The 12,917-nt window shown below is 48.9% G+C and overlaps 2 protein-coding genes and 1 long non-coding RNA gene across 3 annotated transcripts; 2 read left to right on the forward strand and 1 right to left on the reverse strand.

The window, feature by feature from the left end:
* LOC310817014 lies at positions 1-2,746 on the forward strand. Its single transcript, XR_014554673.1, has 2 exons — positions 1-1,524; positions 2,188-2,746. It is a non-coding gene; the product is annotated as an uncharacterized lncRNA (long non-coding RNA).
* Positions 2,747-2,825: 79 nt separating this feature from the next.
* On the reverse strand, positions 2,826-5,512 carry pagr1 (PAXIP1 associated glutamate-rich protein 1). The gene is made up of 5 exons (XM_083687545.1): positions 5,379-5,512; positions 5,064-5,228; positions 4,411-4,738; positions 3,929-4,020; positions 2,826-3,278 (listed from the first exon to the last, which is right to left on the reverse strand). The coding sequence occupies exons 2-5, from the start codon at positions 5,215-5,217 to the stop codon at positions 2,989-2,991; spliced, it is 864 nt and encodes a 287-aa protein (XP_083543671.1). The 5' UTR covers positions 5,218-5,228; positions 5,379-5,512; the 3' UTR covers positions 2,826-2,988.
* A 217-nt stretch (positions 5,513-5,729) lies between these two features.
* Positions 5,730-12,554, forward strand: kif22 (kinesin family member 22). The gene is made up of 13 exons (XM_083687785.1): positions 5,730-6,021; positions 6,578-6,797; positions 7,155-7,282; positions 7,487-7,650; positions 7,810-8,019; positions 8,843-9,001; positions 10,300-10,531; positions 10,615-10,735; positions 10,847-10,982; positions 11,261-11,417; positions 11,653-11,927; positions 12,061-12,120; positions 12,267-12,554. The coding sequence occupies exons 2-13, from the start codon at positions 6,607-6,609 to the stop codon at positions 12,291-12,293; spliced, it is 1,860 nt and encodes a 619-aa protein (XP_083543911.1). The 5' UTR covers positions 5,730-6,021; positions 6,578-6,606; the 3' UTR covers positions 12,294-12,554.
* Positions 12,555-12,917: the final 363 nt, after the last annotated feature.

The raw sequence follows: 12,917 nt of genomic DNA on the forward strand, positions 1-12,917 counted from the left end.
GAGAGAAAGGGAAGGAAGGAGGGGAGGGAGGAAGGAGGGGAGGGAGGGAGGTGGGGAGGGAGGAGAGGAGAGGAGAGAGGGAGGAGGGTGATAAAGGAGGAAAGGGAAAGCAGTGAAAGCCTCAAACAGTGTTACGTTACTATAGTTACAAACAATAGTTACTATAGTTTCAGGACTAGAGTTACAGGACTAGAGTTACTATAGTTACAGAACAATAGTTACTATAGTTACAGGACTATAGTTACTATAGTTAAAGGACTGTAGTTACTATAGTTACAGGACTGTAGTTACTGTACTTACAGGACTGTAGTTACAGGCCAATAGGTACAGGACTGTAGTTACTATAGTTACAGGACTATAGATAGGTCCCAGAGGGGAAATAAAGGTGTTACAGCAGCTCACATCACAAACAACAACAAAATAAAGTGACAATAGAATAATAGAATAACATTTTTTTTTAAAACAGACATCTGAAACATTCTATAGATTAGATTAGATTCAACTTTGTCATTGTGCAGAGTACAAGTACAGAGACAACGAAATGCAGTAATAACAGTCCAGTATGATTTAATATATGTTGAATGATGTTGAATGATCCCCCTGATGGAGCAGCCGGAGGAGGAGTTGGACAGTCTTATAGCAGCAGGCAGAACATATCTCCTATAACACTCCTTAGTGCAACGTGGTTGTAATAATCTGTTGGTAAAGGAGCTTCTCTGTTCTGCCACAGTGTCATGTAGGGGATGGGATAGTTACTATAGTTACAGGACTATAGTTACAGGACTACAGTTACTATAGTTACAGGACTATAATTATAGTTACTATAGTTACAGGACTATAATTATAGTTACTATAGTTACAGGACTAACGGTGTGAAGTGTTAGTCAGACCTGAGGACAGAGTCTACAGTACAGGACACTGTAAGGCAAGAACAACAACAACAACCACCACCACCTCCTCCTCCACCACCTCCTCCACCTCCACCACCTCCTCCTCCTCCTCCTGACTCAACAGTATTGTTAGCATGTGTTCCCTGTATCCTTTATGTAGTCACTGCTCCTCAGACATGACCGCGTGTGGAACATGACCGCGTGTGGAACATGACCGCGTGTGGAACATGACCGTGTGGGGAACATGGAACCAGTGACTACACTATGCTGCCTCATCCTCTAAGGTTGTTTGGGTTAGGGTTAGGTCTAACCCTAACCCTAACCCTTATCCTCTAAGGTTGTTTGTTTGTCTTTGGCCTCTGAGGAGAAGCGTGTTGGAGTGGGTTGGTAGGCTGAGGTGTCAGGGTGCATACCGACTGCAGGTGTCAAATACTGAATGTTTGGTTATTTACATGTCAGACAGTGTTAGTTTCCAGATCTTTTTATTTTTTATTAACTTTTTACATGTTTGAATTCTAGTGCATTAAAGGTAGCAATGTATGAATATGTTCACCTTTCTGACAGTGATGACTCAGCTTCATGAGATGTACAGACTACCTCCCCCAGACCCCCGACTCCCCAGGGCAGCAACAGTGTTCCTTTATCCAGTAGAGAGAGTTCTAGAAGGTGTTGGAGAGAGTTCTAGAAGGTGTTGGAGAGAGTTCTAGAAGGTGTTGGAGAGAGTTCTAGAAGGTGTTGGAGAGAGTTCTAGAAGGTGTTGGAGAGAGTTCTAGAAGGTGTTGGAGAGAGTTCTAGAAGGTGTTAGAGAGAGTTCTAGAAGGTGTTGGAGAGTTCTAGAAGGTGTTAGAGAGTTCTAGAAGGTGTTGGAGAGAGTTCTAGAAGGTGTTGGAGAGTTCTAGAAGGTGTTGGAGAGAGTTCTAGAAGGTGTTAGAGAGAGTTCTAGAAGGTGTTGGAGAGAGTTCTAGAAGGTGTTGGAGAGTTCTAGAAGGTGTTAGAGAGTTCTAGAAGGTGTTGGAGAGTTCTAGAAGGTGTTGGAGAGAGTTCTAGAAGGTGTTGGAGAGTTCTAGAAGGTGTTGGAGAGAGTTCTAGAAGGTGTTGGAGAGAGTTCTAGAAGGTGTTAAGAGAGAGTTCTAGAAGGTGTTAGAGAGTTCTAGAAGGTGTTAGAGAGAGTTCTAGAAGGTGTTGGAGAGTTCTAGAAGGTGTTGGAGAGTTCTAGAAGGTGTTGGAGAGAGTTCTAGAAGGTGTTAAGAGAGAGTTCTAGAAGGTGTTGGAGAGAGTTCTAGAAGGTGTTGGAGAGAGTTCTAGAAGGTGGAGAGAGTTCTAGAAGGTGTTCTAGGTAGTCGGGGAGTCAGAGTATTGGAGCTGTTTAGAGAGACGACAACGACCCATTGAGTCTCCATTAGATGACATCACTACTCCTCAACAGAACTCTGCTTGGCTGTGATTGGTCCACATGGGTCCATGTAGCGGTCAGAAGGGGTGTGTAACACTAGCCTGGTTAATAGTTACACATCAGAAAGGGAACCAGCCAATGATAGGACACTAGGACTACCATCTGACATAAAGCTGCTGTATGTGTGTTTCATTGCTGTCTGAGGGGGTTAGGGTTAACCCTAACCTAACCCAATAGAGGACTGGACTATGGCCAGACTCCAGCTCCCTGGTGTGTGTGTGGACAGAACCACTGCTTCGTACTGTCTATTCCACAACATGCTTGTTATTTATTTGTACGTTTTTATTTATTTATTGTTTATTTATTTGTGGTTTTGAATCTGTATTCTAAAGTGTAAAAGCTTCCTCGCCTTATCTGATTGTTACTCTGACTTAGCTCAAATATACTCCTGTCCTGAGCCTGACTGAGTGTCTTCTCTCTCTCTCTCTCCCCCTCACACACACACACACACTCTCTCTCTCTCTCTCTCTCTCTCTCTGGGTAAAATGTTTATTATTACAATGATACAAAACACAGTCATAGAAAACATACAAAACTTCATCTTCATCATCACATATAAAATTCAAGTTTTGGGAGAGCTGTGAAAAGTCCTCTGGGCCACAGTTCCATGTTGTTGATAAAGTCCTGCCCCCCCACCCCATCCTCTCAGTATCGTCTCTGCCGGGGGGAGAAGATAGTGCTTGGGTTGCTGTCTCTCTCCCTCTCCTTCTCTCTCTCCTTCTCTCTCTCCCTCTCCTTCTCTCTCTCCTTCTGGCTGTTGGGGGACAGGGCCGCCTCCTCCTGCCCTGGCCCCGCCCCCGGCCGGCTCTTCTCTCCTCTGAACAGGTCTCGTCCGGTGCGGAGGATGTGTTCGTCCATCTTGCGGTGGCGTTTCATGTCTGACAGGACCTTGTCCAGGCGAGCCTCGCGCTTCACCGACGAGCGAGCAGAGGATCCTGGGAGAGGGGGAGGAGTCAAACCAGGGGCCCCGTTGCAATATTTTCAACATGCTTCCTTCCTTGAGGAAGTCGCTGATCTAATGTGAAGGGACGGCTTTGACCAATCCAATCATGTTTCTATCAGTGATTGCTTCTAGGAAGTGGTCATGTTCAGGTACTGACACAGTAGAGCCTAGATGTTATTGACCTTTAACCTTTTGGATGAACGCTAGCTACGTGTCCTGAGTGACACCATAGCCAGCTAGAATAAGTGCAGAAAGTTATTTCCACAGAAAAACAGGACATGAAAATATGACTAATATCACATGACTCTGGGTCTGCGCCTGGCTCTGGGTGGCCATCAGCGTTAGCTAGCCTGGCGTTAGTTAGCCTAGTGAGGCAGCAGCAGCTCCTACCTGGGTTAGCTAGCCTAGCAGCTCCTACCTGGGTTAGCTAGCCTAGCAGCTCCTACCTGGGTTAGCTAGCCTAGCAGCTCCTACCTGGGTTAGCTAGCCTAGCAGCTCCTACCTGGGTTAGCTAGCCTAGCAGCTCCTACCTGGGTTAGCTAGCCTAGCAGCTCCTACCTGGGTTAGCTAGCCTAGCAGCTCCTACCTGGGTTAGCTAGCCTAGCAGCTCCTACCTGGGTTAGCTAGCCTAGCAGCTCCTACCTGGCGTTCTGCGGCGGTGGATGAAGGCGTTCTTAGGCGTGACTTGAACCTGCTCCTCGTCAAAGTCAAACTCTGTTGGAGAGGGAGGAGCCCTGAGAGAGAGAGGGAGGGAGAAGAGCAACATCAGTCACCACCATCAGCTGATCCCCACCTGCCCCAGAGACGAGGGTCAGGATCAAATCAAACTTCATTTATCATGTACACAGAGTACAGCCGTGTAATGAAAGGCTCGGGGCAGCTAGCTAGCTAGCTCCTCAACAAACAACAATCAACACCGTTTAGGAGCTCGCAGTGTTTCACTGTGTCGTCTACGGCTGCCTTCCAGGTATCTGATCAAAGAACTCTGATTTGATTTCATTCTGTGAAGTTGGATCTGTCACCACCAGCCCAGCCAGCTGTCACTCCCACAGACCTTCCTGGAGCAGTCGTACACCACACAGAGGGAACAGTCGTACACCAACACATCAAAGTCAACAACTCACTTGCTCTCTCTCTCCTCCCTCTCATTGGCTGCATCATCCTCATCATCCCTCTCAGGCGAGGGGGTCCGTTCAGGGGTGGGGGGTCTTCGAGGGAGGGGTACGAAGTTCAGCTCCAGGGTCTCTCCTTTAGAGAGCAGCTCGTACAGCCGCTTGATCTCCGCTGGAGGAGGCATCCAGTGTTCAGAGTCCTCCACCTCATCATCGCTGTACGCTATCTCCCACTCCCCCTCCTGCTTCCCCCCTCCTCCTCCTCCCTCCATCTCTCTGACTGCTGCAGTCTCCTCCTTCTGCTCCGCTCCCTCCATCCCCTCACCACCTCCCTCCCCATCTGACAGACACAGTGAAGAATAGACAAGCAGATGTGTGTTAGTGGTTTGTAATTGCTCAGGTGAGGCTTTAACTCACCAACTGCTAAAGAGTTCTGGAACACTCACCACCTAGAGTGTCCTGTTTTATGTGTTTTCCTAGAAATAATACTTGAAGCATCACTTGAAAAATGAAGCATCACCATTTATGCATTTGGTGAATAAAGTCATCCTTGGCATTTTGACACTTTGGGCGACTTTATTCCCCCTGGGCACTGAATGGAGAGAGGCCACAGAGGGAAGGCTGCTGTTGGACTGTACAGTTTCTCCAGAGATAAGAACCTTTACCATGCTCTGCTTTGGTCTCCTCTCCTGCAGCAGCTGTCCCTTCAGCCTCCTCTTCCCTTTTCACAGCAGTCCCCTCCGTCCCCGTCCCCCCCACCCCCAGAGCCTCTATCCCGTCCCGGAGCGCGGCGTCGGCGGCCTCGGCAGCCTGCATCATGGTGGATGGATCTACCAGACAGAGACAAATGTGTGAATCCCGACCGCTGAACAACATCGGTGCTAACGCCTTATTATTAGCAAAGGTCGCTAGCTAGTAACTAACTAACTAATATCTATAAACCATCATTTATTAGCAGCCACAGGCCTGTAGTGAGTTACCTTAATGACGATCGTGGTTGATCAGACAGAAGGTCGTGGTTCATCAGACAGGTGACCGTGGTTCATCAGACAGATTATCGTGGTTCATCAGATCGTGGTTCATCAGACAGGTGATCGTGGTTCATCAGATCGTGGTTCACCAGACAGATGATCGTGGTTTTGAATCATTTATCCACGCCTCTAACGGAGCTGACGTCACACCTGCTCCGGATGGACACGTGGCCTGCTCGGCGCTGACGTCACAGGTCAAACAGGCGCGGCTGCTGATTGGCTGCTTCTCGTTTCCGCTACAGAGTTTGAACTCTCCGCTCTGCCGTTAAACGACAGACCGACCGACCCATCAGACCTACAGACCATCACACCCATCAGACCTACAGACCATCACACCCATCAGACCTACAGACCATCAGATCTACAGACCTACAGACCATCAGATCTACAGACCTACAGACCATCACACCATCAGATCTACAGACCTACAGACCATCACACCATCACACCCATCAGATCTACAGACCTACAGACCATCACACCCATCAGATCTACAGACCTACAGACCATCACACCCATCAGATCTACAGACCTACAGACCATCACACCCATCAGATCTACAGACCCGAACCTCGTAGACCGTAAACTAACGGTAAGATTGACACGTTTTATCGCTTTTGTCCCGAACATAACTTCGTTTGTTAGCTAGTGTGGCTAAGCTAACGGCTGGCTGGACGGCGTCATGTTACAACAAATAAACTAACTAATTCATAAACTAACTAATTCATATACTAACTAACTCATACTAACTAACTCATACACTAACTAATTCATATACTAACTCATACTATCTAACTCATATACTAACTAATTCATATACTAACTAACTCATACTAACTAACTCATACACTAACTAATTCATATACTAACTCATACTATCTAACTCATATACTAACTAATTCATATACTAACTCATACTATCTAACTCATACACTAACTAACTCATACACTAACTAACTCATATACTAACTAACTCATACACTAACTAACTCATACACTAACTAACTCATATACTAACTAACTCATATACTAACTAACTCATATACTAACTAACTCATATTGTTGCTATATTTTGACATCATATACCCTGCTAGTTCAATATTAATGATTGATTAAAATGTATGAGTTATTTAATGGTGTTTGCCTAGTTGGAGTGGTGCTGTTCCCTGACGCCAGGATGGCCCAGCGGGCAGCGGCGGTGGCTGAGGCCGGGGGGAGGAAGCCGTCCCGGGTCCGGGTGGCGGTCCGGTTGAGGCCCTACGTGGACCAGCAGGACGAGAAGGGCGAGGGCTCATGTGTCCGGGGTCTGGACCAGCACTCCCTGGAGATCATCAACTGGAGGAACGCAACAGAGACCCTCAACTACCAGTCAGTCCTGCTGCCTCCTCCCCCCTGACGTGTTCTGTCATTAACCTCATGTTCATGCATGTGTGATAATATTAATAACAATAATAATAATGTTATGGATGGTACAGTGTGGAGACGTGACTGAACCACCAGCCTGAGACCAGAGCCTTCAGCCCAGACAGCCAGTATGACTGTTCTGACTGTTCTCTGTGGTCCAGGTGGACTGTTCTGACTGTTCTCTGTGGTCCAGTATGACTGTTCTGACTGTTCTGTGTGGTCCAGGTGGACTGTTCTGACTGTTCTCTGTGGTCCAGGTGGACTGTTCTGACTGTTCTCTGTGGTCCAGGTGGACTGTTCTGACTGTTCTCTGTGGTCCAGGTTTGATGCATTCCATGGGGAGCAGTCGACCCAGCAGGAAGTGTTTGTGTCGTCGGTCAAGCCCCTCCTACCTCACATCCTGAATGGACAGAACGCCAGTGTGTTTGCTTATGGACCCACGGGAGCTGGTAGGGCCATCTTGGTTTTCTCTCTCTCCCCCCCCCCCCCCTCTCTCTCCCCCCCCTCTCTATCCCTCTCCTCCCTCCCCCCTCTGTCTTTCTCTCATGGTATGACTGTGGGCAGCCAGGGGTGATCCCCTTTAACACTATCTTCTCTCCCTCTCTCTCCCTCTCCTCCCTCCCTCCCTCCCTCTCCTCTCCCCCCCCTCCCAGGTAAGACCCACACAATGTTGGGCAGTCAGGAGCAGCCAGGAGTAATCCCCAGGGCAGTCAGGGAGCTGTTCCACCTGGTCCGCTCCCAGGAGAGGAGGGGGGAGGGGGGGGAGGGCTGGGAGTACGCCACCAGTATGTCCTACCTGGAGATCTACAATGAGAAGGTACTGAACACACTCCTTTACCGTGGTAGAATAGGTAGAATAGAGGGTCTGGTTATCAGTGTTTTGTGGGCAATGTAGAGTTGTTTGACTGTACTGTGTGTGTGTGTGTGTGTGTGTGTGTGTGTGTGTGTGTGTGTGTGTGTGTGTGTGTGTGTGGAGGTCCTGGACCTCCTGGCCCCCAGCGCCCAGGACCTGCCCATCAGGGAGGACAGGGAGAGGAACATCCTCATCCCCGGTCTGACGACCACGCCACTCTCCTCCTTCTCTGACTTCCACAGCCACTTCCTGCCCGCCAGCCTCAACAGGACCACCGCCTCCACCAACATCAACCACAGATCCAGCCGTAGTCACGCCATCCTGCTCATCAAGGTCTCACACACACACTGATACACTCACACACACACACACTGATACACTCACACACACACACACACACACACACACACACACACACACACACTGATACACACACACACACACACTGATGCACACTAACACACACAACCCCCACTGATGCACTCACACGCTGATACACACACTCACACACACACACTGATACACTCACACACTGATACACACACACCCCCACAGATACACTCACACACAGCTACACTCATTTCTGCTGCAGATGCGTGTGCAGATAGATAGATAGATAGAAACTTTATTTATCCCAGGGGGAAATTCAGGAAACACACACACACACACACACACACGTGTGTAAGTGAACATCAGTGAACACATGTAAGTGAACATCAGTCATCATAAGACAAAGTCAGCAATGCTCAGACCAGGGGCCATCGGCAGTCCTAATGCCAGTAGGCTAGTTTAAAAAAAAAAAAAACTTTTTTTTTTATTTTTTTTATATATTTTATTAGCAGGAGAGAACTTGTACAGGGGGGTAACAGGGGAGAAGAGGTCTCTAGGGTTAATATAGGAGGGGTAGTGAGGGTGAAAAGGTCTTTAGGAGGGACTGTTAAGATGTAGTTTGAAGAGACGGGTTTTCAAATCTACGTCGGAAGATCGGAAGTGACTCTGCAGTCCTGACAGCAGTGGGAAGCTCCACCAGCGGGGCGCCAGGACAGTGAAAAGCTGATACACATACACACACACGTGCCCAACTCAGCTTTAGGTCCTAGCGGTAATTGTTGTGTTGTATGCTACGAACATGTCTGAGTCCCCCCCGCCCCCCCAGGTGGTGCGGTCCCAGCGCAGCCCCCCCCACCGCCAGCAGACAGGGAAGCTGTACCTGGTGGACTTGGCCGGCTCAGAGGACAACAGACGCACCGGAAACCAGGGCCTCCGTCTGAAGGAGAGTGGAGCCATCAACCTATCTCTGTTCACCCTCAGCAAGGTTACCTATCTGTCTGTCTGTCGTCTGTCTGTCTGTCTGTCTGTCTATCTTACGTCTAGGGTCTAGGGTTTAGGGTCTAGGGTCTAGGGTTTAGGGTCTAGGGTTTAGGGTCTAGGGTCTAGGGGTTGAGGGGAGTGACAGTAAGGGGACAGGAGGCAGACGGAGAACACAGATAAACCATCATCATTATTGATCATTCTAAATAATAGCAAAGTTCTGAGAACTTACAAGCGCAAACTGAAAACTACCTTCTCAAAAAGGGGAGAAAGCGAGGACTGATTTAACAAAAGGGTAGTAATTATGGTAAAATAAGGTTAACACAGTAATTAAACACACTATCAAGGATAATCAGATTTACCGACACCGGTACACACTACCACCGTAGTCAGAGAGCGCTACAGCAAAACACACAACACAACAGGCTGCTGAATGACCCACTGGCCTTATCTAGGAGTTCCTCCCAGCCTTTTCTAGTCCACCAGGGTCAGGGGTGATAGGAAGGGAAAGGGCAGTAACCTGGGAAGAGGCACAGGGAGCATAAACACACACAACATCCATCTATCCATCTATCCATCTACAGCCCTCCAGAAGTACTGGAAAGAGGAAGCATTTTGTCTTCTTTTAGCTCTGTACTCCAAAAGTCTGTATTGTAAATCAAACAGTGACTATGAGGTCAAAGTAGAGATTCTCAGCTTTAACTCAATGGGTTTTTTCCAATTGGTTTCCCCATTTAGAATGGGTTTTTTTGTTTGTTTTTTTATAAACATACTCCCCCTATTTCAGGGCTCCAAAAGTATTGGAAAAAGTAGTGGTCCCACTACTAACCCAGTGATCAAACAGACACTGGGGGGTCTTCTCTGGGGGTCTTCTCTGGGGGTCTTCTCTGGTGATGCTCTGCCAGGCCTGGGGGTCTTCTCTGGTGATGCTCTGCCAGGCCAGGCCTGCAGCCACCTTCACTTGTTGTTTGTTTTGAGGACGTTTAGCTTAAAATCTTATCTTCAGGAAATGAACTGCATGTTCAATTGGATCTGAAGATTAACTTGGCCAGTCAAGAACTTTCCACTTTCTGGCCCTGAAAAACCCCCTAGTTGCTATGGCAGTGGGTTTGGGTCGTTTTTTTACTGTATGATGAAGCACCGTTTAATGAATTTGGAGGCACTTGCTTGTACTTGAGCAGTACTTGATGTTTCTGTTCCCTTCAGAACCCATTCTGGGAGGGGAGGGAGGGAGAGAAGTGGGAGGATGGGTTGTGATGTTGACCAGAGGGTGTGATGTTGACCAGAGGGTGTGACCTGCAGGTGGTGGACTCCCTGAACTCTGGTGGGGGGCGTGTCCCCTACAGAGACAGCAAGCTGACACGCCTCCTCCAGGACTCTCTGGGAGGCTCCTCCCATGCTGTCATGGTTACCAACATCGCCCCAGAGTACAGGTACTACTTCGACACGTTCACCGCCCTCAACTTCGCCGCCAAGTCCAAACTCATCGTCAACAAGCCCTTTGTCAGGGAGACGGTCGCCGCGCCAACGCAGGGTGAGTCACGTTTATTACAGTAGTGGGTGACACTCTGATCACGGACAATGATGTGATCTTAATGCGTGTGTGTGTGCGTGCAGTGAAGCGGTCCAGGGAGCAGGCCGAGTCAGGGTCTGGTCACACTGAACCCCAGAAGAAGAGACTGAAGGGGGGCAAGAAGACACAGCAGGAGGCCCCCTCACCTCCAGAACTACCACACAGGTTGGACACACACACACACACACACACACACACACACACCAGAGACACACACACACACACAGACACCAGAGACACACACACCTGTGACCCCTGGCCCTGTGACCCCCCCAGCCCCCCAGACTCTACGGTGTTGGAGCGGCTGAAGGCTCTGGAGAAGATGATGATGATGAAGATGATGATGGGATCCCCAGAGAGAGAGAGACTCAACCTGCTGAAGACTGTAGCCCAGTCACACAAGGAGATCCAGGTCTCACACACTCACACACACACACACACACACACACTTCATACACACACACACACGCGCACACACACACTTCATACACACACACACACTTAATACACACACACTTCATACACACACACACACGCACACACACACTTCATACACACACACACTTCATACACACACACACACTCCATACTCACACACACTACACACACTTCACGCGCGCACACACACACACACACACACACACACTCTGATGTGTGTGTGTGTGTGTGTGTGTGTGTGTGTGTGTGTAGGAGCTGAAGGAGAAACAGAAGGTGTTGGAGAGTAAAGCCAGGATGGGGGAGGGCTCCTCTGAAGACACGCCCCTCTTCCGGAACACTCTGCCCCCCCTCCACAGGAAGCCCAACGCCAGGCCCAAGAAACAGCAGGCGGTGGTCCCGCCCCTGCAGGGTGGGTTTCCTGTCAATCATCCAGCCTCAGTCAGCTGACTACAGACCACTGACACCATGTCTCTGTCTGTTAACCTCCACTCACACACAGGGAAGTGTGTGTGTGTGTGTGTGTGTGTGTGTGTGTGTGTGTGTGTGTGTGTGTGTAAAACATGATGTCTCTCCCAGCCCCTCCAAGTGTGTGTGTGTGTCCCAGACCTTGCGTGTGTGTGTATAACGTGCGTCTCTCCCCTCAGTCTCCCAGCCCCTCCAGCAGTGTGTGGTGGTGGTGAAGAAGGCGTCAGAAGGGTGTCAGAAGGAGGGGAGGGCGTCGCTGATGGGGAAGGAGAACACCGCCCCCTCAGACTGGGAGTCCCATCTGGACCGGGCGGTTCTGGAGCGCTCCACCCAGAGGATCCTGGAGCTGCTCAACTCTGGATCTTTGAAGGAGCTGAAGGAGCTGCAGCAGATCGGAGACAAGAAGGCCAAGCTCATCCTGGGCTGGAGGGAGATCAACGGACACTTCACCCAGGTACAGAAACCAGTCAGTCAGTGTTGATGGTCCCAGAGGGAGGGAGTGGTGTGAGAGCAGGCAGGGGAACGTAGGCCTACATCATCATTATCTTCATCACCTCCTCTGTGGTCATCTGTCTGTCCTGTCTCAGGTGGAGGATCTGACCAGGATAGAAGGCATCACAGCCAAGAGGTTCAGCTCCTTCATCAAGGTGAGCTCGTCGAGCCCAGAGTTATTCTTTACTCCTCTGGATGGTGGAGGGCCTCTACTCTGGCCTGTCGTGCTGCTGAAGGATGTTGTCTAAATGTGGTCTGTCTGCCTGTCTGTCTGTCTGACTCTGGTGTGTTTCTCCTGCAGGCCAACATCCTGAGTCTAGGGAAGTGACATCGTCTCCTCCCTGCCTGCTTCTCCTCCGTCTGACTTAGATTAGATTTCTCTGGTAAAATGTTGTGATTATTGACTTACCTCAACTGATAGCTGTCTTTACCCACGTGCTCTCCAACCTTTTGTTATGACAGTATTTGTATTTGTATTGTTTTTATTGTTTTTATTGTTTTTTTTATTATGCTAATGTCACTCTTCCTCGAGATGTTTTTGTAGTAACTGCCGTTGTCCACCTGATGGCGCTGTTGAATAAATGTCTACTTTTAACGAAATTCCCTTTTTTCTTTATTTACTCAATTCAGTCGAGATGTGTGTATATTTATATATATATATATATATGTGTGTGTGTCCTTGCTAGTCTGTAGAATTCCTCCTGCACACTGCATTCATAACGAGGCTTGAAAAAGCTGCGTGTGTGTGTGTGTGTGTGTGTGTGTGTGTGTGTGTGTGTGTGTGTGTGTTAAACAGCGGGTTATTGCCGTGCACCGTTTCTGGCGCTGCCGTGTGTGTGTGTGTGTGTGTTAGCCGGGAGGAAGAGACAGAGAACAGCATTCTATATCGTGATACTAAGATTGGAGATTGGTGCCTGAATGATTAGATGACACATGTCCGCACCTCGTAGTG

Source organism: Argentina silus, assembly GCF_951799395.1.
Source record: "Argentina silus genome assembly, chromosome: 16".
NCBI lineage: Eukaryota > Metazoa > Chordata > Actinopteri > Argentiniformes > Argentinidae > Argentina > Argentina silus.

Coding starts and splice junctions, on each gene's coding strand:
- pagr1 (XM_083687545.1), bottom strand. CDS start 5,217: ATGATGCAGGCTGCCGAGGCCGCCGACGCCGCGCTCCGGGACGGGATA. Junction 4,739..5,063: donor GGAGACCAAAGCAGAGCATG/GTAAAGGTTCTT, acceptor TGTGTCTGTCAG/ATGGGGAGGGAGGTGGTGAG. Junction 4,021..4,410: donor AGGGAGGAGAGAGAGAGCAA/GTGAGTTGTTGA, acceptor TCTCTCTCTCAG/GGCTCCTCCCTCTCCAACAG.
- kif22 (XM_083687785.1), top strand. CDS start 6,607: ATGGCCCAGCGGGCAGCGGCGGTGGCTGAGGCCGGGGGGAGGAAGCCG. Junction 9,002..10,299: donor CTCTGTTCACCCTCAGCAAG/GTTACCTATCTG, acceptor TGTGACCTGCAG/GTGGTGGACTCCCTGAACTC. Junction 10,983..11,260: donor AGTCACACAAGGAGATCCAG/GTCTCACACACT, acceptor GTGTGTGTGTAG/GAGCTGAAGGAGAAACAGAA.